Below are 27,771 nucleotides of genomic sequence, written 5' to 3' on the forward strand. Positions count from 1 at the left end.
TTTGTTATATTTGCTGCACCTATCATTCTGTTGAAATAGAACATCCCTGAGCTGCTGTTGTGTTTGTCCTTTGATCAGGAAGGTTAAGCAATCCCAATGCATTTCTGCTTTCGCTCGGATTGCTAACAAATTTAATTGAGCTCCACATTAGCTGTGTGCCCCTCGAGATAGCTGACATAACACTACACCAGCTGCCGTTTCAGACGGATGCAACGTCTCTTTTAATAACACAGTTTTGATCTCCTAACCCTAAAGTCCCTCGCGTACCTTATGTTTTAATTCACATAGGTCAATTCGTTTGAGTTTGGTTTAGTCATGAACTCTTAGAAACCGCACGAGAATGAAGCATTGCTACATATCAGGTGAAGTGGTTCTGTGCCTGAATACCAAGAAGATACAAACAGCAGCTGCCGCATTTTATCCAGCGGCAACCTGTGCACATTAAAGCCAGTCGCAAAAAACATTCAACATTACGTTTTTGTGATTTCCAACTTTTTCTCTGGTAACAAGTTCTTAAATAATGAAGATTACATATCCCAGAAGCACTTGCATCGTTTTAACAACGACTACTACATCAGTATAAAATAAGTTTCAATAAACAAACCTGGGTCTCAACCCCTGGGAACTACTGCCCAGAGCTGATAGGGTTAACTCATAGAAAATGTGTTCATTATTTAGAAGTACCAAAGCAATTAAAAACACAGCATAATATTAAATCCCACAACCAATTTCTATAATCAAGCAAATTTAAAAAAGAAAAAGGACACAAAAATGAATACAATTCAATAGAAGGAACCAGAAATATGGGTTTTTAAAGTTTTAATGTTTAATAGCACCAAGAAACAGCATAGAGTCTATAGGTGCTGTTGACCAGGACCTGGTCACAAGTTGAAGCAAACAGCGATGCTCAAACTCAGTTGAGTCTATTTATTTATTTAGATCGCTTTTATTGCCCAAACTTGATCCTTGCAATTATCAGAGCGCTTTACAGATTTACAGAGAGTAACACGGTGATAGGAATAAAATCAGTATCAATTTATAGGTGTCCACCAGGGAAGGGAGGGGACGCTTTACAAGATTAACAAATTAAAGGGGAGCAATCAATAAAAGTAAAAAATAACGTTAAGTAAAACCTACAGGCAATGTCAATAAATTAAAGAATTGAGTTCGGTCTGAGTAAGATGAGAACCAAGAGGTCATCGGTGACAGTAGTCTAGAGTGTGGTTGAAGGAGCAAGGGTATCCTGGAATTTACAGAAGGAATTTGTTCATAAGGAGGGCTTTGACTTCTTTCTTACAGGCAATATCTGAGTGATTAATTTTTACTTCAGGAGGCAAGGTGTTCTAAATTCTCTGGACCATCCCAGAGAAGGCTCGGTTATAAGTTTTCTTCTTGAGGAATCTCTGTGGTTTCAAAAGAAGAGTGTTAGAGCTTCTGGAGGATCTGGAACCGCCAGAAAGTACAAACGTTTGAGCAAGATACTTGGGTGTTTTGAAGTGGAGGGCTTTATGTTTCATGCAGGCAATTTTTAGCTGAATTCTTGCTTCTTATGGGAGCCAGTTGAGGGAGTTCAAATCAGGGGTGATGTGGTTGTTTCTGTTTGAGCCGGTGATGAGTCTTTCAGAAGTGTTGAGCGAGGCCCTTAGTGGTGCCAGTTTGGATCTGAGCTTTCCAGAGAGGGTAGCATTTCCCTAATCCAGCCTAGGAATCAATGAGGCTTGCACTACATGCTTGAAATTGTTGTGGGGAGAAGGGTTTTAGTTTTCTTAGAGTGCTCATTTGGTGATTCGCTCCTTTGGTGGCGGCACTGATGTGCTTCTACATCAGTAAAATGTTTACCTTCTGACTTAGTCTCTTTTTGGAAATAGAACTCCTCTAGCAGAACAAGGTTGAAGGCTATATCAAATGATGCATTTTCAAAGTAGTATAGCCATTGGATGAAGTCTTGCTGAAGCTATTGATTTAGACTGGAAATTCTCCAACAGTGAAAATTAAAATTTTGAGCTGACCGAATTCCTATTGCTGTCTGGACACTCTAAGCACCTTCACCCAGTCTAAGTTTCTTCATTAGGAATTTTCTCGTGCTCCAAAACCTATGATGGGCAAAACCTTGATGCCATACAAAGGCAGGGTGCATCAGTGTTGGATACATTAGCCACAAAGATTTGTTAAAACCTTCTTTCATATGGCAAAATCGTAGAGTGGCAACAACCTGTTTTGTTTAGCCAGAAAAGTTTACACCTTGGACGGATAGCCTTGGGTGGCTAGTTCCAGTTCTCTGGCAGTCACAACTTTGCCATCTCCAAACTTTTATGTCATTTTGAAGCAGTTCTTATGGCTCACTTCCAAAACTCCCAAGAGCTTAGAACAGCACTTACAGTCCAAGTCCCACTCAAGCAGATGATACCAGCACAGTCCAATATGGGTTCTTATACCCCTATTCAACTTGCCACTCCAGGGAAAGGCCTCTTGCAGCTTTTGGTGTCCATGTAGCTACACAGGAGGTCAGCCTACTGACCCTTGGAGTTCAACTCTTAGTACTAGGTACAAGTGAGAACATGTCCATCCCCTAAGGTCTCACACAGGCCACAGACAAAATGCTTCTTCCTCTCCAGGTCTTCCACAGGTCCAAATAGACTTCTAGGAGATGATTGCCTAGTCCTACATTTGGTAAATACACTAACCAGTGGGTAGGGATTAATCTAGGATACTACCTTCCCACTGGTAACCCTTACCCATAGCAAACCATTTTCCTTTTTTAGCACACTCTGTTTGCCTTAATGCCCTAGGCAGTTGCTTAATTTTTGCCCCAGAGTCTTCTTAATTACTCAAGCCGGATTTATCACGTAATTTCGGTTATTTCTAATCACAATAGTAATGTGTAATTATTGAAATTAATCCAATTACTCTAGCATAATTCAAATTCCCCCAGACCATTTACTAGGAATGTATAGATAAGTTAAATATGCCAATTGGGGGTATACCAATTTGACATTTTTTAGGAGTTAGAGGACATACACTGGACAGCAGTACCCCAGAGTGTATAGGAAGAAAAAAAAAGTAACAAAATCTACCCAAGAAAAAGCATTGTGATTTTTTTTGCAAGTAATTGGCTCAAAAGGGTAAGCATATGTGGCCGTCGAAGACTGTTAAGGTGTTGTAAAAGCTAGATGAATGGTGAAGTCAAAACCAACAATTACATTTAAAGGTTCCACTATTAATACATTGCACCTTAGGTAAACATCATCTATCACATTAGAGTGTCTTGGAAACACAGTAAAATAACAGGCTTTTCAAGTAACCAGAAAAACCCAAACTATTTAGAGAAATACACCACAGAAAAATAAAAATAAAGCAATACAAATATATCAACAAGTCAAACAATTTAGTATCATTACTATTGGAATTGAGATTGACATTGTGGCATGTTTGCAAAACGAATATATAATTACCCCAACTCTTTCCCTGAAAAAAGATAGCAAACCTACTCAATTGAAAATATTTGCATAATTTGAAAGTCCATTTAGTCTATTTTTAACTGTATTATTAACTGAAATCTTTCATCCACCAACCCTAGGTGAATGGAACCCATGACACCACGGTTCTCAAATGCCCAGGCAGCTAAGACACTGCGGTTGTAACAAATATGAACCCGTCTGCGCATGCAAAAACGGGTCGCGCATCTGGCCCTTAGCTCTTGTTGTCATTGTAATTGCCAAATATTAAGGACCTAATTACGATGTCGCCCGTTGCGGAATCGAGACCGACGGACCTCCGGTTGGCGGTCCCGACTGCAGCATTACAATGCGACCGCACATGGTGCAGTAGCATACTCTCATTTCTCTATTGGAGCTTGTGCTGTGGCCATAAACCAGCCGTAGCACAAGCTGTCATAGAGAAATGGGAAATTAACGGAGGCGCCCCCAACCGGAGGCCACAGGGTGAAGTGGGTCCTGCTAGCAGCCCCCAATGTTGCTTTCCGACAGGCTTTCTATGTCGGAAAGCCTGACATGGAAAGCCTGTTGGAAACTAACATCATAATCCCTACGGCCTAGACACCATCCATAGGGATTACGGGCAGGCCTACGACTGGTCGGAATCCAGCTAGAATAATGCGGCGGTCGAAAGTGAAACCCGCAATGAGACGCAGAAAGCCTCCAACCTGTGGTCGTGAACACTGAAATTCCCAACAAGCAGTTATTTTTGGTTGAATTATTAGAGTCCATTTAAAACCTTATTTGAATTGTGTGGCCTGTTTAAGCTGGAGTTCAGTGGTATCAGTGAAATTCTGAACTTATTAGTCGTGGCTGAGATCAGTGCCTCTCTCTTGTAGTTAGTGAGTGCAGTGAACCTCTACCCATTATAATGGAATTCATGTGCAGCTCATTTTGCACAGGCACTAATCCAGATGCATCAAAACAGGCTTAGGTGACCCTGATGAATAAAAACAACTGCGTAGAACACATAAACAAATCCCCAGAGGGATATCACAGCATTAATACTGCCACTCATTCTATCAACTAGTATACTGAGAGAAGGTCAATTTGGTAGCTCGAATCAGTTACTCTGGGAAGAGTTAAGTTTGAGCTTTTTTCTGAATCTGATGTAGTCACTAGTGAGGCTGAGATCCAGGGGTAGTAGATTCCACTCTGCTCCAGCCAGATAGGTAAAAGAGTGGCCTACGGCTCTAACTTTTTCAACACATTTGGTTTTGGCTAAGGATCTATTTACTGATCTCAAATTTCTAGTAGGTTTGTAAAACTTGACCTGCATCAAAGGATCACAAGGCAAGATTCTTGAAGGGCCTCGTGAGCATGGCTGAGAAGCTTAAATGTTTGCCCTCTTTCTTATGAGAAGCCAGTGCAGGGCTTGAAGTAGACAGAGCTGTACCTATCTTTGTTGCAGATGAGTTTCGAGGATGCGTTATGTATCACCTGCAGGTGAGTAAAAAGATGGTCAGCCATCCCCATGTATAGGGCATTTCCATAGTCTAATCTACTGACAGTAGGGCTTGGACAACAGTTCTGCGCTAGTCAGCTGGAATCTAATGGAATAGTTTTCTGAGTGTGAGCAAGCCAAAACATTTGCAGCAAGTGGCATTGCCTTGTTCCTTCATAGATAAAAACCCATCAATAAGGATTCCTACTTTTTTGTTTGCTGTTTTGTTTCGCTCAGGCACAGGTCCGAGGGATGCAGGCCACCATGATGCATCCCGAGCCTGATCGTCCACTACCAAATAATACAATCTCAGTTTTTTGGCATTCAGTATCTGAAAGAAACACGTTAGTTAGATTCCTCACCTTAGAATATTCCCTGGCGTCAGGCTGGATCCGGAAAGATTGTTCGTCAGCAATACCCATGCGCGTCGCTAGGCGTCGTCTGTGGCTCCGCGTCCGTCGTCGGTGTTGTGATCGCCGGGATGACGTAGTCGGAGTATTTAGATGCCGCCCTCGCGCGCTGACGTCAGTTCTTCTTTTTTCCACGCCAGTAAGTGCCGATCCGGGAAGAGCATACCCATTTAGTCACTTTTTGACTAAAACTTTTTGAACTCTTTTGGTTCTATTCTCGTCGACTCTGGTGCCGGTAGGGATGCCTGGTTTCAAGGCTTGTGACTCCTGTCACCGACTGATGTCGGTCACGGACCACCACCGCCGGTGCCTCTATTTCCTTGGGGCCGACCACGATGCCGAGTCGTGCCTCGACTGCCGGGCCTTGACTTCGAACAGAGAGGAGCAGGTTTTTTCTTCCAGCTTCAGTGCAGGTTAAGTTGTCTGGATATCTAACAGTAGCAGGTTGTGTGGACTGAGTGCCAGAGGGTGTACATTGTGGAGGGAGTTCATTGTGAGATGCTCCTGCTGATTATTTCAAGGGGATTCAGATGCCACTCCTCCTGCTAGTCAACTAAGTAGACACCTTCTGGGACCTGAACTGAAAAAAGATGGTGTTGCAGAATCTAGGTGTACAGCTTAGAATAAGCTTTGTGTCGATGTGATGTGCAGACAGAGCTGTAGGGTTGTGACTGCAACTCATTAAGTTGTGTAAGTCTGCAAAGATGGTAATTCCCTACTCCACAGCCTCCAAGGCTCCACATTGAGCCTCCCTTAATACATATAGCAACATGTTTCATCAAGGGTCTGAAAAATATGACCATATAAGCCCACACTGATTGAACTCCACTGTGTGATGGTATTAGCATATGTTGCTAGTCAAGACCATCTTCAAAACCAGTTGCATCATCTTCAAAGCCACAACAGCTGGGACCCCTGCCTATCTTGATGACAGGCTCATCAACTCTGGCAAATCTCAACACACCCACAGCCAAGTCGCAATTTGACTGAAGACAAAGAATTGCAAAACTGAACATCATGATACAGTTACTGTCTACTTTCGCTTTTAGAATTCAAGTACCTCTCAAATCCCACAATGACTGTGTCTTTGCTTTGGACCCTGTACATAGCTCTGCTGCCAATCAGCTAGGTTTGTGCTATATAAATACCATATGCTTACATTTATTGAGACCATTATGATAAGACAGCTCTGGCAGCATTTACCCTCCGATGCACCAGGAAGTGCTGGAGATATGCAGGGGAGAAGACGCCTCAAAATGTGTTTGCTGGGTATGAGAGCAGTGTCATCTGAAGGGTATGATTGCATCTCTTGAGGATGATATCTTTATCCAGCTGAAGATGAACAGTACTTGATGGATTTATTTAGTGACTTCTTTCAGTCTGAGGAGCTTTTTGAAGGGAGATTTGTTGTAACTAGAGGGACGAGGGCTTTTCGATTCCCACCTACGGCTTATGTGGTGCCTCTACAAAGGAGGAAACTATCATTGACAGAGGCAGGGTCAGCCAAACAGAAGGTTTCTGAGTGTCCTTGTAATAATAATTACCTAATTTCAGCTGTTTGTTCAGTGGTCAAATGGTCAGACCATAAATGGTTTGGGAATGGTCAGTAAAATAGTTTCAGACTGTTTTTACAACAGGGCTCAAAATCTTCTTCACTAGGAACCATTTCTAAATTCTTGGTAAGGAAAAATAATATATTAATGTATTACATGAAAAACAAAATTAGTTGTTATATTGAACCATTTTAAGATACCTCTAACATCAGATCTTTCTTAATTCAAATATTATACACATTTATTCACAATGTTTAAGGATTAAGCTCACACCACATGAATACATTGACTATGTCTGACCTTCTTAGAGAATCAAATTTACCTAAGTTGTTTATTTTTTTGACTTTGACTTTTTAAGGGTGCAGGGATCTGTGTTACCTGATGTCATAGGACTATTGTAATAGCGGGATATTTCCTATAATCGTTTCCAACCACAGGGGATTTGAAAGTAAATGAAACAAACTTAATGTGAATTAATTAATGCTGATAACTTAACTTGAAATGTTTTCCTAAAAATCTCAAAATCTATTTGTATATGTGTAGACCCAGACGGACTTCTTAAATGCATCTTAATATGATGATTTTTTTTCATTGGTTTGAAGAAATCTTCCAATATTAATAAAATGCACAAACATTGCTGACAGGCAATTGATTGTAAGTTTCAGACAGCATCCTTTTTTATGACTTACTTCACTTGCATATTAGGATCATTTTGGCAAATATTTTATGTCAATGAAATGACAAGGCTTATGCTAAAAATAAAAACTAATTTGTAAATGGTTGTCTTTAAATATATCAACTCACATGTTTTTGCAGGCAGGAGATGATCTCCGCCAGGATATGCTTGTTCTTCAGATCATTAGAGTCATGGACAGGATCTGGATGCAGGAGGGACTGGATATGCGCATGATCATCTATAAATGCCAATCGACTGGAAAAGGACAAGGTTAGCATGGCTTATTGATGCTTTTTTGAAAATTTGACTTAAAAGCACAAACATTGCACATAATATTGCAGGGGTTGCCAATTACCATATTTAACACATGCCACATTGAATTAATTTAAATATTTCTACATATAAATTGACTTTCAAATCTAGGACAGCATTATATAATATACATCTACCTCAAAATGTCTCTGGTTGTGGATGCAGGTTTCACCTTGTCTTTGATATGGATTCAAAGGAATAATTTCTTGCTGGTGATGGCTGATGATATAGGACAAGAAAATATAACATATCAGGTAGAGTTGTGTATGAATCTAGGCCAGAATTCTGGTGAGTACTAAAATATGAAAATATTTGCCAAGGACCAATCTATTACCTAACAATTAGAGTTGAAATACACAACAGTGGTCAAAATCCACGCACATTTGGTATTCCATGGTCCACTTAATATTGGGAAATAAGAAAAAACCCACCTGCATGTGTACAGGTCTGTGATTATGCCATTAAAGTATTGTGTCTGTAAATCTGTACTTCCTGGTGTTGTATATGTAAGACGCTGAAGTCATTGTACAACATGAAAGAGAGACGTAAGAAAAGGGAACAGAAATGTGTGTGATATGCACCCTTTATTTTGGCTATGGTCTTTAATATCCTGGAGACTGTATTCTAATACCTTCCACCCAATCAGGGGCTGTATTTTGAAAGTGGCTTGGAGGTGCAATGTGAAATTCACCCCAAGTCAAGAGATCTGGGTTAACCATCGTTCTTTTGCTCACTATGCCACACCAGTTTGGACCCAGCCATATGCAAATCAGATTTGACCCTGTTCCTCACAGGAACAGTCCAGCCCGAACTGCCAAGCCGGGTCCTCCCTGGACCAGAAACAAGCATCCTGGGACCCGTTTCAGGGTAACACTCCTCATCAGCCAGGCTAGCTTGAATCCAATGGCAAAGCGAGCAAGGGACCCACATCTGGGCATACTCATCTCACTTAGGGTGAAAAGTACTGCAGCAACAAATGATGGACAGAATGCTGGATGATTCAAACATTCACCCCAGTCAAGAGATCTGGGTTAAATCCATCGCTCCTTTGCTCACTATGCCACCCCAGTTTGGACATAGCCATATGCAAATCAATCTTGACCCTTTTCCTCAGGGGAACAGTCCAGCCCGAACTGATCTCTTGAATGGGGGAGAATGTTTGATTTATTCAGCCTTCCTTCCATCATTTGTTGCTGCAGCACTTGGAGGTGCAATGGGCATGTGTCTTTGTTGTTTGCACCCCAGAAGGGACTTTATTATGATAGAAGGACCTGATGATGCTTGTACTACCACTTCTTTAATATAGTTGCGTGGGCACTAAATGTCTTCCAGTGCTATCTCTAAAGGGGCCTTCCATTACTTGCATGGGGGATTGACTCGATGCAATTGAGGAAACACTTTGCCTTTACTCCAGTACCTTATTACAGATGTGGACACCCTTACTGTTTGCCACATTCAGGTGTTGTACTGTCAGTGCACCCAAAAAGGGAGTCCTTTAACAGGGGGATTAGGGTCCCATAGACGCCCTCCCCAAGGCCCATCCAGGCAGGTGTAACCTCTCATTACATCTGCCTGCAGGGGAATTTGTCTGCCTTTGAAGTGCAACCCAGTTGCTGCATTCAAAGTGAAAGTCTGCCTTTCACTATTGCACTGCCCCAGGGCAGGTGCAAGTTGATGGCATGCTGAGGGCCGTGCATTAACTGTGATAGGGTGCACTAGCCTGGTCTGCGCCCGGTGCATCCAGTTAAAGGTGTGTTGCGGCACGTACTAGCAGTAGCGACCCATGGTGGGAGTGCTGCTGGGCGCTGACGTGGGGCGGGGGAGGGGCAGGGTGGGGGGTAGTAAACTACGGATTATGGCTGATTAGAGGTAAGTAAACATATAAATAAATAAAATGAAGTTCGTTGTGTGCGCTGCATCGCATTTGGCGATGCAGCGCGCGCAACAAAATTCGTTATATTAATTATTAATGTGTGCAAATCAATGTATAGGAAATGTTACATAAGACAGAGGGCTAGGATTTATATGTCACCCATACTGGTAGGCAGTATAGTTTCGGGGGGTTTGGTCTAGAGTAGCACAAACTCAGAATTTAAAACGTAACACCATGGTTGGGGGTTCTCTTTAATAATCGGAATTGATTTCTACTAAATTGAACCCTATGTGCAATATTAGGATAATGAAAGTCTGGGGAAAAAATCAATACGCTCTAATCTATACTTGAAGTCTGTATTTCAGTTATTTGATGGATGTTAATAGCGCACTGTTTTTTATTAGGATTTTAACTTATAAACTGCAAGTAAAACAAGCATTAGAAATGCAATAGGTCTCGCCTTTGTTTGATTTTGAGCTTTTTGTGTTGTAAATGGCAATGTGTTTTGCCCATGTGTTATGGAGTGTATGTATGTGGTGTGCAGTGGAGGTATATGGGTAGGAATGGAAGTGTTATTTGTGGAGCAGCATGAAGAATAAGGAAGGAGAGTGATTAAGTGAAGAGCAGCGTCGGGCACAAGAAAGGAGAGAGAGAGGAGGTGAAGAGCAGTGTCTGGCACAAGGAAGCAGAGTGAAGAGGCAACGAGCAGCGTGAGGTACAAGGAAGGAGACTGAGAAGAGCAGCGTGAGGCACAAAGTATGGAGTGTGAGGAGAAGAGAAGTGTGGCGCACAAAGAAGGAGTGTGAGAAGAGCAGCGTGGTGCACAAGGAAGAAGAGTGAGGAGAAGAGCAGCATGAGGCACAAGGAAGGAGAGTGATGAGAAGAGCAGCGTGAGGCAAAAAGAAGGAGATTGAGAAGAGACATGTGAGGCACAAGGACTGAGAGAGAGAAGAGCAGCATGATGCATAAGGAAGTAGAGTGATGAGAAGAGCAGTGTGGGGCACAAAGAAGGAGAGTGAGGAGGTGAAGAGCAGCGTGAGGCACAAGGAAGGAGTGTGAGGAGAAGAGCTGCATGAGGTACAAGGAAGGGGAGTGAGGATAAAAGAGGTGTGAGGCATGAGGAAGAAGAATGAGGATAAGAGAAGCGTAAGGCACAAGGAAGGAGAGTGAGGATAAGAGAAGCGTGAGGCACAAGGAAGGAGAGTGAGGATAAAGCAGCGTGAGGCACAAGGAAGGAGAGTGAGGAGGCAAAGAGCAGCATGAGGCACAAGGAAGGAGAGTGAGGAGGCTAAGAGCAGCATTAGGCACAAGGAAGGAGAGTGAGGAGGCGAAGATCAGCGTGAGGCACAAGGAAGGAGAGTGAGGAGAAGAGCTGCATGAGGTAAAAGAAGGGGAGTGAGGATAAGAGAAGCGTGAGGCACAAGGAAGGAGAGTGAGGATAAAGAAGCATGAGGCACAAGGAAGGAGAGTGAGGAGGCGAAGATCAGCATGAGGCACAAGAAAGGAGAGTGAGGATGCGAAGAGCAGCGTGAGGCACAAGGAAAGAGTGTGAGGAGGCGAAGAGCAGCATTAGGCACAAGGAAGGAGAGTGAGGAGGCAAAGATCAGCATGAGGCAAAAGGAAGGAGAGTGAGGAGAAGGTCAGCGTGAGGCACGAGGAAGGAGAGTGAGGAGAAGAGAAGCGTGAGGCACAAGGAAGGAGAGTGAGGATAAGAGCAGCATGAGGCACAAGGAAGGAGAGTGAGGAGGCAAAGATCAGCATGAGGCAAAAGGAAGGAGAGTGAGGATACGAAGAGCAGCGTGAGGCACAAGGAAGGAGAGTGAGGAGGCAAAGAGCAGCGTGAGGCACAAGGAAGGAGAGTGAGGAGGCTAAGAGCAGCGTTAGGCACAAGGAAGGAGAGTGAGGAGGCGAAGATCAGCGTGAGGCACGAGGAAGGAGAGTGAGGAGAAGAGAAGTGTGAGGCACAAGGAATGAGAGTGAGGATAAGAGAAGTGAGAGGCATGAGGAAGAAGAGTGAGGATAAGAGAAGCGTGAGGCACAAGGAAGGAGAGTGAGGATAAAGCAGCATGAGGCACAAGGCAGTAGAGTGAGGAGGTGAAGATCAGCATGAGGCACAAGGAAGTAGAGTGAGGATGCGAAGAGCAGCGTGAGGCACAAGGAAGGAGAGTGAGGAGGCGAAGAGCAGCGTTAAGCACAAGGAAGGAGAGTGAGGAGGCAAGGATCAGCATGAGGCACGAGGAAGGAGAGTGAGAAGAGCTGCATGGGGCACAAGGAAGGAGAATGAGGATAAGTGAAGCGTGAGGCACAAGGAAGGATAGTGAGGAGAAGAGATGCGTGAGGCACAAGGAAGGAGAGTGAGGATAAAGCAGCATGAGGCACAAGGCAGTAGAGTGAGGAGGTGAAGATCAGCATGAGGCACAAGGAAGTAGAGTGAGGATGTGAAGAGCAGCGTGAGGCACAAGGAAGGAGAGTGAGGAGGCAAAGAGCAGCGTTAATCAATCAATCAGTGACACTTATAAAGCGCGCTACATACCCGTAGGGTCTCAAGGCGCTGGGGGGGGGGGGGGTGCCGCTACTGCTCGAACAGCCAGGTCTTCAGCTTCTTCCTGAAGGAGAGGTGGTCTTGGGTCAGGCGCAGGTCGGACGGGAGGGAGTTCCAGGTCTTGGCGGCCAGGTAGGAGAAGGACCTTCCTCCTGTAGTCGTTCTTCGGATGCGGGGGACGGCGGCGAGGGCGTGGTTGGCTGATCGGAGGTGGCGTTTGGGCGCGTAGAAGTTGACTCGGCTGTTGAGGTAGCTCGGGCCTTGGTCGTGTAGGGCTTTGTGTGCGTGGGTGAGGAGGTGGAAGGTGATTCTCTTGTTGACGGGGAGCCAGTGAAGGTCTCTCAGATGTCCGGAGATGTGGCTGGATCGTGGGATGTCGAGGATGAGTCTGGCTGAGGCGTTTTGGATCCGCTGGAGTCTCTTCTGGAGCTTGACGGTGGTCCCGGCGTAGAGGGCGTTGCCGTAGTCCAGTCGGCTGGTGACGAGGGCCTGGGTGACGGTCTTCCTGGTCTCTGTGGGGATCCACCAGAAGATCTTCCGTAGCATGCGTAGGATGTTGAAGCACGCCGAGGAGACGCTGTTGACTTGTCTGGTCATGGAGAGGGAGGAGTCCAGGATGAAGCCCAGGTTTCGTGCATGGTCTGTCGGTTTGGGTGCGGTGCCCAGGGCGGGAGGCCACCAGGAGTCGTCCCATGCGGAGGGTGAGGAGCCCAGGATGAGGACCTCCGTCTTGTCCGAGTTCAGTTTCAGGCGGCTGGTCGTCATCCACTCGGCTACCTCTTTCATCCCTTCGTGCAGGTTGGCTCTGGCGGCGGCGGGGTCGTTGGTCAGGGAGAGGATCAGCTGGGTGTCGTCGGCGTAGGAGATTATGCTGAGGTGGTGTTTGCGTACGATGGCCGCGAGGGGGCTCATGTAGACGTTGAAGAGGGTGGGGCTCAGGGATGATCCTTGGGGGACGCCGCAGATGACTTCGGAGGCCTCTGACTTGTACGGTGGTAGGCGGACTCTCTGTGTTCTTCCGTCGAGGAAGGAGATGATCCATTCCAGCGCCTTGTCCTGGATTCCGATGTTGCTGAGGCGCCGTACTAGGGTGCGGTGGCAGACCGTGTCGAATGCCGCGGAGAGGTCTAGGAGGATGAGGGCCGCTGTTTCTCCATTGTCCATCAGGGCTCGGATGTCATCGGTGGCGGCGATGAGGGCGGTCTCGGTGCTGTGTTTGGCTCGGAAGCCGGACTGTGAGGGGTCGAGGGATCTGTTCGTCTCGAGGAAGGCGGCCATCTGCTTGTTGACGGTCTTCTCGATGACCTTGGCTGGAAACGGGAGAAGCGAGATGGGGCGGTAATTCTTGAGGTCGGTGGGGTCCGCTGTTGGTTTCTTGAGTAGAGCGCTGAGTTCGGCGTGTTTCCAGCTTTCAGGGAAGATGGCGGTGTCGAAGGAGGTGTTGATGATGTCTCGCAGGTGGGGTGCGATGACAGCGTCGGCCTTGTTGAAGACGTGGTGAGGGCAGGGGTCGGTCGGAGATCCGGAGTGGATGGAGTTCATCGTGCGGATGGTGTCTTCGGTGCTGATCAGGGTCCAGGCGTGGAGGGTGGTGGTGGGGGGGGGTGGCTGGTCGGTCGTGGTGTGCGTTGGTTGGTTGTTGAAACTGCTGTGTATGTCCGTGATCTTGTTGTGGAAGTATGAGGCGAGGGAGTTGCAGAGGTCTTGCGATGGGGTGATGTCGTTGTTTCCTGCGCTGGGGTTGGAAAGCTCTTTCACGATGTTGAAGAGTTCCTTGCAGTTGTGTGCGTTGTTGTCCAACCGGTCCTTGAATGCTGTTTTCTTGGCGGTGCGGATCAGCTGGTGGTGTTTCCGGGTGGCAAGTTTGTAGGAGGTCCTGTTGTCCGGTGTCGGTTCCCTTTTCCAGACTTTCTCGAGGGCTCGGCAGTTCTTCTTGGAGCTCTTGAGTTCGTCGGTGAACCATGGGGCCTTCTTGCTGCCGGGTCTGCTAGGCGGGGTCCTCAGCGGGGCGAGTTCGTCCGCGCAGTTGCTGATCCACTTCGTGAGGTTGTCAGCGGCCTGGGTGGGGTTCGCTGAGCTGGCAGGAGGGTGTTGGCTCAGGGAGGTGGCGAGCTGGTCTGCTGTGATCTTGTTCCAGCTTCTGCGGGCCGTCTGTTGCTGGTGTTGGTGGGTCGTCGTTCTCTTGAAGGTGAAGTGGACGCAGCTGTGGTCCGTCCATTGAAGCTCTGTGGCGTGGCTGAAGTCGATGTCTGTGCTGGATGAGAAGACGGCGTCGAGTGTGTGTCCGGCGAGGTGGGTGGGGGTGGACACCAGTTGCTTGAGTCCCAGGTTGGCGAGGTTGTCGAGCAGGGTGCTGGTGTTGTGGTCGTTGTTGTTCTCCAGATGGAAGTTGAGGTCTCCCAGGAGGATGTAGTCAGCGGAGGGGAGGGCATGCGGGCTGACGAAGTCGGCGATGTCTTCGCTGAATTGCGTGCGTGGTCCAGGGGGTCGGTAGATCAGGGTGCCTCTGAGGGTGGTGTTCGGGTTGGTGTGGATCTGGAAATGCAGGTGTTCGGCGCTGGTCAGGGTGTTGTCGGTGCTGGTCGTGAGACGGATGGTGTTCCTGTGGATGATGGCGATGCCTCCTCCCATCTGGTTGGCGTTTCGGTCCCTCCGGACGATCTTGTAGCCCTCTGGGATAGCGATGGCGATGTCGGGAGCTGAAGAGGCGTTCATCCAGGTCTCCGTGAGGAAGGCAACGTCAGGGGCTGTGGCGTCTAGGAGGTTCCAGAGTTCGATGGCGTGTCTGTGGATGGAGAGGGTGTTGAGCAGGATGCACTTGAGGTGGGTGCTGCTGGAGTTCGACTTGGCGGGTGCTGGTGCGGGGCTGGTCTGGATGCAGGAGAACTTGCAGGCGTGGCAGCTGAACGGTCCGTGGGTGCGTATTGGAGTGGCTTGGTGGCATTCTGGGAGTCGGCCGGTGTTGAGAGCGATGAGGGTGGCGGCTGAGTACGTCAGGCGGGTAGGTCGAGGCCTTCGAGGTCCAGGGGTCCTGGCGCTGGGCGCGGTCCGGTCGCGGACGGGCGCAGACGGGCTTACCTTTGGCGCGCCTTCGGCGCACAATCGGCGCGCCCGCTGCGCGTGACCGCTGCGCGTTCGCACGGTCGCCATTTAAGGCGAAGTGCGCGGGTGGGCGGAGCAGCTGGGAGGCGGGAGCGGGGAGGGTTACAGAAGGCAAAAAGGGGCGGGGACAAGCGGCGGTGGCGGGAAGGGAGGGCGGGGGGCGTCGAGGTAGGCGGACAACAAGGAAGGAGGGCAACACGGAACAAAAATTAAAATACAGTACAAACAGGCAAAAATGAACGCTAAAACAGGGAAAAAACAAGTTTAGCCCAAACAAGCACAAAGAACCGTCAAAACAAGGAAAACCACTCGCAGCGGCGGCAGCCGGCAAACGAGGCAGCAGCGAGGCAGAGGGCGGCAAGGGGCACACGCAGCAGCTGGTGGCCGTGCGGCGCGGGGGTGTCCCACAAGTGGGTCACACTCACCTGCGTCGCACGGTCGCCATTTAAGGCCAAGTGCGCGGGTGGGTGGAGCAGCTGGGAGGCGGGAGCGGGGAGGGTTACAGAAGGCAAAAAGGGGCAGGGACAAGCGGCGGTGGCGGGAAGGGAGGGCGGGGGGCGTCGAGGTAGGCGGACAACAAGGAAGGAGGGCAACACGGAACAAAAATTAAAATACAGTACAAACAGGCAAAAATGAACGCTAAAACAGGGAAAAAGCAAGTTTAGCCCAAACAAGCACAAAGAACCGTCAAAACAAGGAAAACCACTCGCAGCGGCGGCAGCCGGCAAATGAGGCAGCAGCGAGGCAGAGGGCGGCAAGGGGCACACGCAGCAGCTGGTGGCCGTGCGGCGCGGGGGTGTCCCACAAGTGGGTCACACTCACCTGCGTCGCACGGTCGCCATTTAAGGCCAAGTGCGCGGGTGGGCGGAGCAGCTGGGAGGCGGGAGCGGGGAGGGTTACAGAAGGCAAAAAGGGGCGGGGACAAGCGGCGGTGGCGGGAAGGGAGGGCGGGGGGCGTCGAGGTAGGCGGACAACAAGGAAGGAGGGCAACACGGAACAAAAATTAAAATACAGTACAAACAGGCAAAAATGAACGCTAAAACAGGGAAAAAACAAGTTTAGCCCAAACAAGCACAAAGAACCGTCAAAACAAGGAAAACCACTCGCAGCGGCGGCAGCCGGCAAACGAAGCAGCAGCGAGGCAGAGGGCGGCAAGGGGCACACGCAGCAGCTGGTGGCCGTGCGGCGCGGGGGTGTCCCACAAGTGGGTCACACTCACCTGCGTCGCACGGTCGCCATTTAAGGCCAAGTGCGCGGGTGGGCGGAGCAGCTGGGAGGCGGGAGCGGGGAGGGTTACAGAAGGCAAAAAGGGGCGGGGACAAGCGGCGGTGGCGGGAAGGGAGGGCGGGGGGCGTCGAGGTAGGCGGACAACAAGGAAGGAGGGCAACACGGAACAAAAATTAAAATACAGTACAAACAGGCAAAAATGAACGCTAAAACAGGGAAAAAACAAGTTTAGCCCAAACAAGCACAAAGAACCGTCAAAACAAGGAAAACCACTCGCAGCGGCGGCAGCCGGCAAACGAGGCAGCAGCGAGGCAGAGGGCGGCAAGGGGCACACGCAGCAGCTGGTGGCCGTGCGGCGCGGGGGTGTCCCACAAGTGGGTCACACTCACCTGCGTCGCACGGTCGCCATTTAAGGCCAAGTGCGCGGGTGGGCGGAGCAGCTGGGAGGCGGGAGCGGGGAGGGTTACAGAAGGCAAAAAGGGGCGGGGACAAGCGGCGGTGGCGGGAAGGGAGGGCGGGGGGCGTCGAGGTAGGCGGACAACAAGGAAGGAGGGCAACACGGAACAAAAATTAAAATACAGTACAAACAGGCAAAAATGAACGCTAAAACAGGGAAAAAGCAAGTTTAGCCCAAACAAGCACAAAGAACCGTCAAAACAAGGAAAACCACTCGCAGCGGCGGCAGCCGGCAAACGAGGCAGCAGCGAGGCAGAGGGCGGCAAGGGGCACACGCAGCAGCTGGTGGCCATGCGGCGCGGGGGTGTCCCACAAGTGGGTCACACTCACCTGCGTCGCACGGTCGCCATTTAAGGCCAAGTGCGCGGGTGGGCGGAGCAGCTGGGAGGCGGGAGCGGGGAGGGTTACAGAAGGCAAAAAGGGGCGGGGACAAGCGGCGGAGGCGGGAAGGGAGGGCGGGGGGCGTCGAGGTAGGCGGACAACAAGGAAGGAGGGCAACACGGAACAAAAATTAAAATACAGTACAAACAGGCAAAAATGAACGCTAAAACAGGGAAAAAACAAGTTTAGCCCAAACAAGCACAAAGAACCGTCAAAACAAGGAAAACCACTTGCAGCGGCGGCAGCCGGCAAACGAGGCAGCAGCGAGGCAGAGGGCGGCAAGGGGCACACGCAGCAGCTGGTGGCCGTGCGGCGCGGGGGTGTCCCACAAGCACAAGGAAGGAGAGTGAGGAGGCAAGGATCAGCATGAGGCACGAGGAAGGAGAGTGAGAAGAGCTGCATGGGGCACATGGAAGGAGAGTGAGGAGAAGAGCTGCGTGAGGCACAAGGAAGGAGAGTGAGGAGAAGAGCAGCGTGAGGCACAAGGAAGGAGAGTGAGGAGAAGAGAAGCGTGAGGCACGAGAAAGGAGAGTGAGGAGAAGAGAAGCAAGAGGCACAAGGAAGAACAGTGAGGATAAGAGCAGCATGAGGCTGAAGGAGGGAGAGTGATGAGAAGAACAGTGTGAGGCACAAGGAAGGAGAGTGAGGAGGCAAAGATCAGCATGAGGCACAAGGAAGGAGAGTGAAGATAAGAGCCACATGAGGAACAAGGAAGGAGAGTGAGGAGGCGAAGATCAGAATGAGGCACAAGGAAGGAGAGTGAGGAAAAGAGCCGCATGAGGCACAAGGAAGGAGAACGAGGAGGAGAAATGCACTTGTTTACAGGACAAGGTTCACATAATTTCAAAGGCTGCATTGTTTTACATGAGTATCTGCTAAGTTAAGCTTCATTCTTCTGAAGGATCTCTGGTGTTTAGTGATAAAACCCTTCACTGAAATTTTAGTTTCGCTTTTCCACCACTTTCCAATGCAAGAGCTGGGCCCAACATCCATAGCATTTGGGTTTCCGGTCACTGGAATATGCATGTGACGTCATGACCGCATATTTCAGCCAACAGATATTTGCTTTTCATCTTCTTGAAGTGATTAAAATGTCTTTGGGCAACAAAGCTTTTCAGTTGAGGGAGCCATGTAGCAACCCTTGGTTATTAATAATAAATAAAAATAAAAAAAAGGGTAAATATATTTTGGACGAGTGGGTGATACAATTTATTGATCACACGTTTCCAAGCAGGGGGCCAGTCTAATGTTGCTTGACGTTTCTTGCCGCAACCCTCTGAGCTAACATCTGGAGCATTTGTGTCTAGTTTCTAGTGATGCCTCCCAGTCACTCTGCAGGGACTATAACCCAAAACGGGGTAATTTATTGCGCAACCAGCGGAGGTGGAATCAGGGAGCAGCATAGAGGGGGAACTTGCAAACATTGTTTTTTCCCCTTCAGCAGAATAGCTGGGACATACAATGCACGTTTCAGCAATCTGTAGTACGAATTGCGTGGAAATCGCAATCATAGGGTGTCAGTGTTTTTTTCTTAGAGAAATATCGGATTTTTTGGGGGAGGGGAGCTACATTAAAGGATATAAAAATTGTTCTGCAAATAAGACTACACTTAGAAAAATATTATTGCCGCAAAGCAATAGAGCATCATAGGCACTAAAGTCTCAACCAAAATGTGTACATTCAGGCTGTTTCACTGTGAAACGATTGAAGCATGCACGCTAACACTCCATCTAGATCTGCAATGTGTGAGGACTTGAACACTATACCGGCGGTAGTAATGCACAGTGGCCAAAGTAGTACTGTACACAGGCCTCTAAATTGTGTATTTATCAACTGTACCACTGCACACTGGTTGTAGAGCTACACTCTGTGGCACTTTAAACTATTTATGGCACTCAACTGGTGCACTGCACAGTCTGTTGCAGTGCAAACTAAGAGCACATCACAGGTCGTGTATTGTAGCACTTCTCACTACTTGTGGAAAGGCTAACCAATTTGTAGACTGCTCACTTAATTTAGAATTAATTATGGCCCTGCACATTAGCTGTAGCAAATGGCCCTTCCACAGCATTGGACATTCACCAGAGTATCTCTTTGCGCCAATTATCGCTGCACACTGTTTGTAGAACACATCCAGTAGTGCATTGAAGAGCGGCACAGGCGTTCATAGGCTATACATTGAATATCCTGTTATCAGAGATTCGGTTGCCATGACTAACACTGCTCAATATATTTAATAATTCAGTGAGGCAGACTTGGTAGAACTGCCTATAACAGCATTATGCTCTCGCTGAATTACTGAAGTGCATCACGGTACGTTATATTAGAACCCGGGCCGGGGGAGGCGAGGCCGGACCCAATAGGGGCCTGGGACAAACAGCGTCCGGAGGCGAGAAGCCCTTCCCCGCACAACCAAATAGCCAGCTCGAAAGTGGGTGACCAGAATTGGTCGCCCCAGGGCAAGCGCGAACCCCCCAATCCGGGGGCTGAACGAGGAGGTGAGTGGGGGGTTAAATAGGGGCCTATAGGCCCAAACAAGCACAAAGCACCCCTCCTCCTCGCAGGTAGAGAAAAAATAATTGAAGAGGAATCCTGACCTACCGAGAGCTGAAGGACTGCTGCCGCCAAAGGACTGCCGCCGCCGAAGGACTGCCGCCCCCGAAGGACTGCCACCGCCGAAGGACTGCCACCGCCGAAGGACTGCCACCGCCGAAGGACTGCCACCACCGAAGGACTGCCACTGCCGAAGGATTGCCTCGTGAGGGAGAGATTGCCTCGTGAGGGAGACCGCTGCTCCCGATCAATGCCTGGCGCCGACCGTGCTGGGCCTGGGCGTAGACCTTGTCCTCGGGCCTGGCAGCGCCTGCGGTAATCCCGACAAACCCAGCCGCAGTACTCCGGTGCGGCAAGAATCGGCGGGCCAATCTAAGGACTTTGTGAGCGGCGGGTGCTCAACGGCTTTTCGCGCCCTTTGCAATGGAGGGAACCAGCCTGTAGCCGAGATGGATGGGCGGGAGGAGGACTGCGCAGCGTGGGAGGCGTGTCCCGGACGAAGGAGCAACACATGGCTTAAAGGCACAGAAGCCCGAGAGGAAACTGACGTCGTGGGTCCGGTGTCTGAAGGGTTATTTGGTACGCCGAGCGGAAGGCAGCTGAGAAGCGCAAGGCGGCAAAAATGGGGCGAGGCTCTGCGGCCACATGTTTAGGGCATTAGCCTCCTGTCTTCAATGTTGAGTGTTCACTCTCTGGTGCTTGAGTAGTATAAAGAGCGGCAGCAAGCACACGCTGCAGCTGGGAACCACTGGGCAGCCTCAGGGGGAGTTGTGTGGCATTCAGCCGAGCAGGAGGCCCCCCGGTGGCCACCTAGGATCAGAAAAAGGTGTGAATAGCGCAGGGGACAATCACTGTCACAACGCGGGAGGATTTAAAAAAGGAAACAACAACACAGGGAGTAATTGGCCTGTTTTGTGGCATATTGAACATTTTGGGGATATTTTCTGGTTTCCTTGAGGGGATCTGGCATTGGTGGAACACACAAGACCACGGATTGGTCCAGGCAGCAGAGCAGCTGGGGAATAAGACTGAGCAGCAGTAGTGAATTAGCTGGTCAGCAAAGTACTAAACCAACAGAAACAGAGGGCAGCAAAAGTTGTGTGCAACAGTAGCCAGCAAGCGGGGAGCAACAGGAAGGAAAACACAGCCCCCGGCTCGCTTCAGGGAGAACCAGGCGCAACCTGAGATAACAAAGAAAGGACAGAAGAGAGGCGGAGGAGACACGGGGCCTGAACTGGACGATGACTGGCAAGACGTGTTGGATCTGGCCAGGGCCCTGGTTGCCCTAAAAAGACAGAGCTGGGTGAACCAGCAAATCAAAGATCGGGCCCGTGGGAAGGAGAAGAGACCACGGAGAGAAGCTCCATCGCAGCCTCTCCCCAGAAAAGCAGGGGGTAAGGGGCCTGCTGCCAAAATGGCAGCCCTGGCGAGGGCCAGGAAGGGAGCAAACCAAGGGGGAAGTAACCCCCCGAAGGCCAGCAGCAAGAGGGCTGCATCTCCAGAGCAGGTGTCCAGCTCAGGGATGGATGGGAGCAGCGACAGCGAGGGGTCTGTAGCCTGCACGGGGGCCCCTCAGGAGAGACAGGGAAGACAAGAAAACAAGGGCGGCAGAGAGAATGGTAAGCATGGCGCAACATTCTTGCGCAGGGGGGGACAGAGGGCAGAGGACAGCCAGGGGCAAAACACAAACATGGGCACTCGGCTAGGAGTGAGCAATATAGCACTGCAAGGAACATGGCCCATGCACCCCCGTGGCAGACAAGGCTAGGACAGGGGCGGCAGGAGTTCCAGGGCGAGGTCTGGACTGCGGGGGCAGCCCATCCTTCAGCATGGATGCCCTGGTGGCAATGGCCAGGGGTAGGAGCTCCTTTCCCGGGGAACACCCCTTGGGGCGCAGGGGGGCAAGGGACGAGCCAGACGCTAGACCAGAGGGCGGACAAGGGACGCCATGCAAAAGGGGCAACAAACAAGGAAACAGGGGTGGCAAGCCAAATGCAGCAGGGGGGGACAACTGGAACCGAGGCGACCACACGAGGGGAGACAGGGGCCCTTGGGGTAGATAGTGAAAATGCAGGCAAGGCAATGCAGAAAGCCAGCCGGCGAGTATGTGCACCCCTCCCTGAGTGACCCTCCCACTAACACGAAACTGTTAGGACTGGCCAATCTCATCCCATTAAAAGTGACAGAGAGAATATGGAGGGAGGAGTTCATAGACATTTTTTCACTGCTGGAAGTGCGCCAGGCAGGTTTAGACTTAGCAGGGCCAGACAAAAAGACGAGGACAGGAGGGAGCGCCGCAAGCCCAGAGTAGAAAGAACAATAGAAAATTGGCTGTTAGCCTTCAGAACATTGGCATGCGTTTTCATTGAAATATTTCCCAAAACCTCAGCAGCACTAATTTTATACCTGCAAAAAGTGCACGAGGCGCAGCAGCAGTATCAGGGGGAAGCATGGCTGAGATACGAGGAGGGCTTCAGAGAGAAGAAGCAGGTATGGCCCATAATGGGTTGGGATTGCCAGGACATGGAGGGGTTCACGATGCACATGGTGGCAGCCAGGGAGGGGGGCAGAAGAACAGAAAGTGAGTCTCATCCCTACGGGAAGAAAGGCTACAAGGAGGGGCACGACAAAGGGTTCAAAGAGAAGCAGCAAGGCAATAAAAAAAATCAGGGAAAATATGCTGGAAGTTTGAAGAAGACAATTGTAGATGAGGAGCGTCATGCAGGTTTCGGCACGCATACGGGGAGTGTGGGGGGAGCACCCCACCACCCGTTGTAAGCAGACAACAGGGGCCCACAAAGACAAAACAGGTAGAAGGGAGTGAGGTACAGGTCCTCGCGCCCCCTCCCCTCCCGGACAGGGGCAGTGGTGACTGGGGTGGGTAGACCTGGGGGGTTAGGGAGGAGCTCCCTCCGATCGTGGAAATGTAGGTAACGTGGCGGAGGGAACACAAGAAAGGTAGAAAATAAAGGAGAGAATTACTAAAATGGTAGAGGAAGGGCCACACAGTGTCTCTGGGATGTCTCACGGCAGGGGCACTGAGGGAGCCAAGGGCGGCCTACCGTCAAGGGAAAGAGTAGATGTGATGCTCTGCCAGGACCCTTGGGATGCCTCACGGCAGGGGCACCGAGGGAGCAAAATGGAAGGACTCAGCCTCATAATAGATAGAGTAGATGCTCAAGCAAGGTCCTTGGGATGCCACACTGCAGGGAGCCTCGGGGAGCGGGGAGGACCAAAGAATTCTCGGCTAATTCAACTCCCCCCATTCACCCTCCCTTGTGGAGTGCCACAAGGATGATCCTTGAGTCCGACACTATTCAATATCTATGTGTCGGACCTGGCCAAGGAAATTAAAACTCATGGGATTAGGCTTACAACCTACGCCGATGACACACAGCTAGTGCTTACAATTAACAACGACGGAGAAGCAGTTGCAGCCAACTTCCAAACAGGCATGCTCACCATCAGTTCCTGGATGGCCGAGAACTGTCTCAAGCTGAATTCTGATAAAACGGAGGTAGTGATTTTTGGCAAACTACATCCAGCATGGTCCCCTACCTGGTGGCCGACCACTTTGGGACCTCCTCCCCCCCCCTGTGCCCAAGGCCAGAAATGTAGGGGTCATATTTGACGACAAACTAACCTTCTTAGCCCATACAAATACCATCGTCTCATCATCCTTCTATACTCTCAGAATGATTAAAAAACTACTACCATTCCTTCCCCCAAATGCAGGAAAAACACTGGTTAGTACGTTAGTAATGTAAAAAATTTACTACTGCAATGGCTTGCTCATTAATGCCCAACAAAAAATTATCAAAAGATTACAGATGGTGCAGAACGCCACCGCAGGACTAATAACAGGCTCCCCAAAATACAACTCAATCTCCCCAGTGATCCGGAATCTGCATTGGCTACCAATATCAAGCCGCATCAAGTTCACGGCCCTATGCATTGCCTTTAAGGCCATTCACAACTCTGGACCAGACTTTCTGAAAAAAGCATTCCGCGCCCATGTGCCTAATCGAACCCTACGCTCCTCAACCGCCAACTTGCTAAGGGTTCCTCGCACATACAAGGCATCTTGGGATGACAAGATTTTCACCATTGCCACCACCAAATTATGGAATTCCCTCCCCCAACACTTAAAATCATGCCCAACGCTACATGCCTTCAGAAAGCTAATAAAAACCTGGCTTTTCAATCAATGAGCATACCAACAACTACCTACCGCCTGCTGTCCGTAGCGCCGAGACACCCACGGGTATTTGCGCGCTCTATAAATTGCTCAAATAAAATAAATAAGAAACGGTAGGGCAAACGGGTCGGCACTTGCACCCCAGACAGATCCCAGATCGGTAGCAAGTTGAAGCCTTAACCTGGGAATAAGAGGCCCAGACAGGTGGCTCCTCCTGTCCCCGGAACTTGAGGAGGCTGGGTCCACGCAGCGACAAAAGGGCTGCAGGTAAACAAAGTGTATTCCCAAGAAAGATTAAGAATAGGTTGAACATGAATTTTGTAAACTATAAACATGGTGGGCCCGATTCACAGAACTAACTTAAGACAAAATCCTAAACTTACTACCATTTTGGTATTCACAGAAGGCACTTACTCATTTTGGTATTCACAGAAGGCACTTACTCATTTCGGTATTTACAGAAGTTAGGAGTCCTAAGTTTAGGACTCCTAAATGCCTTCTGTGAATACCGAAAGTCTTAAAATTAGGAATTTTCGCAGTTTAGTAGTAGTATAGTTAGGACTCCTAACTTTAGGACTCCTAAATGCCTTCTGTGAAAACCGAAAGTCTTAAAATTAGGATTTTTCTAAATTTAGTAGTAGTTAAGTTAGGACTCCTAACTTTAGGACTCCAAAATGCCTTCTGTGAATGCCGAGAGCCTTAAAATTAGGATTTTTCTCAGTTTAGTAGTAGTATAGTTAGGACTCCTAACTTTAGGACTCCTAAACTGAGAAAAATCCTAATTTTAAGACTTTCGGTATTCACAGAAGGCATTTAGGAGTCCTAAAGTTAGAACTCCTAACTTCTGTGAATACCGAAGTGAGTAAGTGTCTTCTGTGAATACCAAAATGAGTAAGTGCCTTCTGTGAATACGAAAATGGTAGTAAGTTTAGGATTTTGTCTTAAGTTAGTTCTGTGAATCGGGCCTTTAATGTTGAATTGAATAAACAGCGACCTTTTTTGGCACCAAAGAACCGTATCAATAGTTTGATTCAAGGGACACAAGGGTTGCAGTTGTTGTAAAGGAAGGGAAGGGGAGGGGCAACTCGACTCCTGGAGGGTGTTTAGCAACACACACTCCAGGCGTCACAGTGCAGTCAGTATTGAATACGACCAAACTTCAGCTAAGTGCGCTGATTTTTGTTATGCACAATGCTACATTGGTCATTGCTTTAACACTACAAACTGGCTGTTGCACTGCTCAGTTACTCTGCATTTCTGCAATCCGTGTGCAGTAGAGCTAGGACTTTAGAACTGCACACCTTTACGCTGCAAACTAATTACGCTGTTGAATGAACGTGGCAGTGTACATTGACTGCAGCCATGCATGATGACTAACATTCTAGTGACTATCATCACACACACTGTACGAGTGCATATGGACAATAGCTGTTGCATGCACACAACACCACTATCATGGACGTGAATGAAAATTCTGTACCTTGGTAGGTCATGTTTAATGGGAACATCGCGATTCTCAATGTGTTCACGTTTTTTCATTTTTAAATAAGTTGAGAGGTCCATGGCCCCTATTGTTAATGCGAAAGACAGTGCTGCTAAAATAAACACATAATATTTTCGGCTGTGAAATTAAAACATGATATTATTTCGGTGGCTGAAAAAACACATTAAAAAACAGCGCGTTGAGCTATGCTGCTTTCAAATAAATATATTATGTTATGTGCAGTCAAGGTAGAGTAAGGCGAGCAGCGCTGGTTAAAAAAAATGGTTGGACACTTGTCATAAGCGGGCGCCATTTTCAACTCCGGCAATACATTTTTCACATTTAGGATTTCAAAATAAAGTATACAACAAGTAATACGAATATATTACTCCTCCCTACTCTGATTCTGCACACTGACATAAGCGGTATTGCCACCCTGCTCCAAACCGCACTCCAGCACAAGCTGGGCTGCCAGTACACATGTCAAACTATGCCCCCTTCAGTGAGAACGGATTGGTGAAATAGGACACGGCAGGCAGCTGCAGCCCAAGTGGAGGGAGCGAGCTGCAGGGGGGCCTGAGAGAGCAGGGGGAGGAGCCTTGGCGTCCGTGAAGCCAGCACAGCGCTAAGCTAGGGAAAACACTTGTACAAATAAAACACGTTACAGTAAAACGATTGTGAAACGAAAAGCCGTCTGGATCCACTACCACATGAAACTAGCCGAGGATTGAAAACAAGAGGGAGGGTCCATCACACGCTGCGATCGGGATAATTGTTACCAGATGTCCCCGTAAACAGAAAGAAAAGATAAAGAAGGGGCCATCACACGCTACTCAGTGTGATGGCCGAACAACATGTTCACTAAGTAAAATCGCCACAAGCACAACAAGGGAGGGACACTTGTAAAACTGCACCAATAAAAAGGCTGCATTTCTTAATGGCACAGGCAACAGTCAATCACTACCACTTACATTTTTCATACCCATAGAATACAATACAACAGGTCCTGCAGACAGCGCAAGCGCTGTCGAGGCTCAACCTAAAAAGGAAATATGTGATGAAAGCAGTAGCCCACTGACCTATTTACTTTATGTTCACTTTGTGATTTGCCTGGTACACATTCTTTGCAGCAGGAATATTAACCCTCTGCTCTATCTTATTATTATTATTATTATTATTATTTATTTTTATAAAGCGCATAGTCACCCGGAGGTATCCCAGCGCTAAAAACCCTAATTCAACAAATATGATGAATCAAAACTTCCACTAGATAAAACTCTGGTCTCTCTCCAGGAAGAACATTAATCACCAGAATTATTTTGACATTTTTATTGTTGGCTGAAAATTGCTGGAGGCCAGGAACGCTGCATAGGGTGCTTTTAAAAACAATATAAACAAGCAAACCGGCACCCCCAAGCGAAGTCAGCACCTGGTGCGTTGGCACCGGTGGCATCGGTCGCACCTCCCTAGAGCCGGCCCTGTCTACTCATACCATTGTAGGGTGTTGAACACTTTACATCACATACAGAATATATGGAGACAAAGAATCATACATGTGTAAATCAGTCTATTGAAAATGTTAGATAAGACAATAAGGGTGACTCATGATTTAAAACGTATCTCGGTAGTTGGGTTGACTTTACTAATGAGAATGCATTTCTACTCAAATGTACCCTTTTTAGCAACATTAGGATACTGAAAGATGGTGGAAAAAACATAACATGCTAACCTATACCATGCAATTTGCATGTAGCTCTTTGATGACAGCTCATAGGACACTGGGCTACATTAGGATTGTAAATTATGAACTGGAAGTTTTAAAAGGATGTCTGTGACAAGATCAGTAACTACTGGGCCATCCACATAAAGTATCTTTCTGTGATCTGCATGGTACACTTTCTTTGCAGCAGGTATATAAATCCTCTGTGCTACCTTATGATGAGTCAAAACTACCACTAGATGATCTTTCTCTAGCAGGATCATTAATCACCAGAGTTTTCAAGACAGTTTTACTGGTCTGAAAATGACTCAACACAAAAGGAAGTCTGCAGCTGCTGCTTTTAAATT

The 27,771-nt window shown here is 48.5% G+C and overlaps 1 protein-coding gene across 11 annotated transcripts in view; it reads left to right on the forward strand.

Moving 5' to 3' along the window:
- Nucleotides 1-27,771, forward strand: part of PIK3C2G (phosphatidylinositol-4-phosphate 3-kinase catalytic subunit type 2 gamma) — a 2,048,585-nt gene that overhangs the window by 1,531,389 nt on the left and 489,425 nt on the right. For all 11 annotated transcript variants that reach the window (XM_085652678.1, XM_085652687.1, XM_085652677.1 and 8 more), the window contains one exon: nt 7,718-7,847. In XM_085652678.1, coding sequence (XP_085508804.1) covers nt 7,718-7,847 — 130 coding nt within the window. The remainder of the gene's footprint in view (nt 1-7,717; nt 7,848-27,771) is intronic.

The sequence above is a fragment of the Triturus cristatus genome, chromosome 4_1 (genome assembly GCF_964204655.1).
Source record: "Triturus cristatus chromosome 4_1, aTriCri1.1, whole genome shotgun sequence".
NCBI classification, from domain to species: domain Eukaryota; kingdom Metazoa; phylum Chordata; class Amphibia; order Caudata; family Salamandridae; genus Triturus; species Triturus cristatus.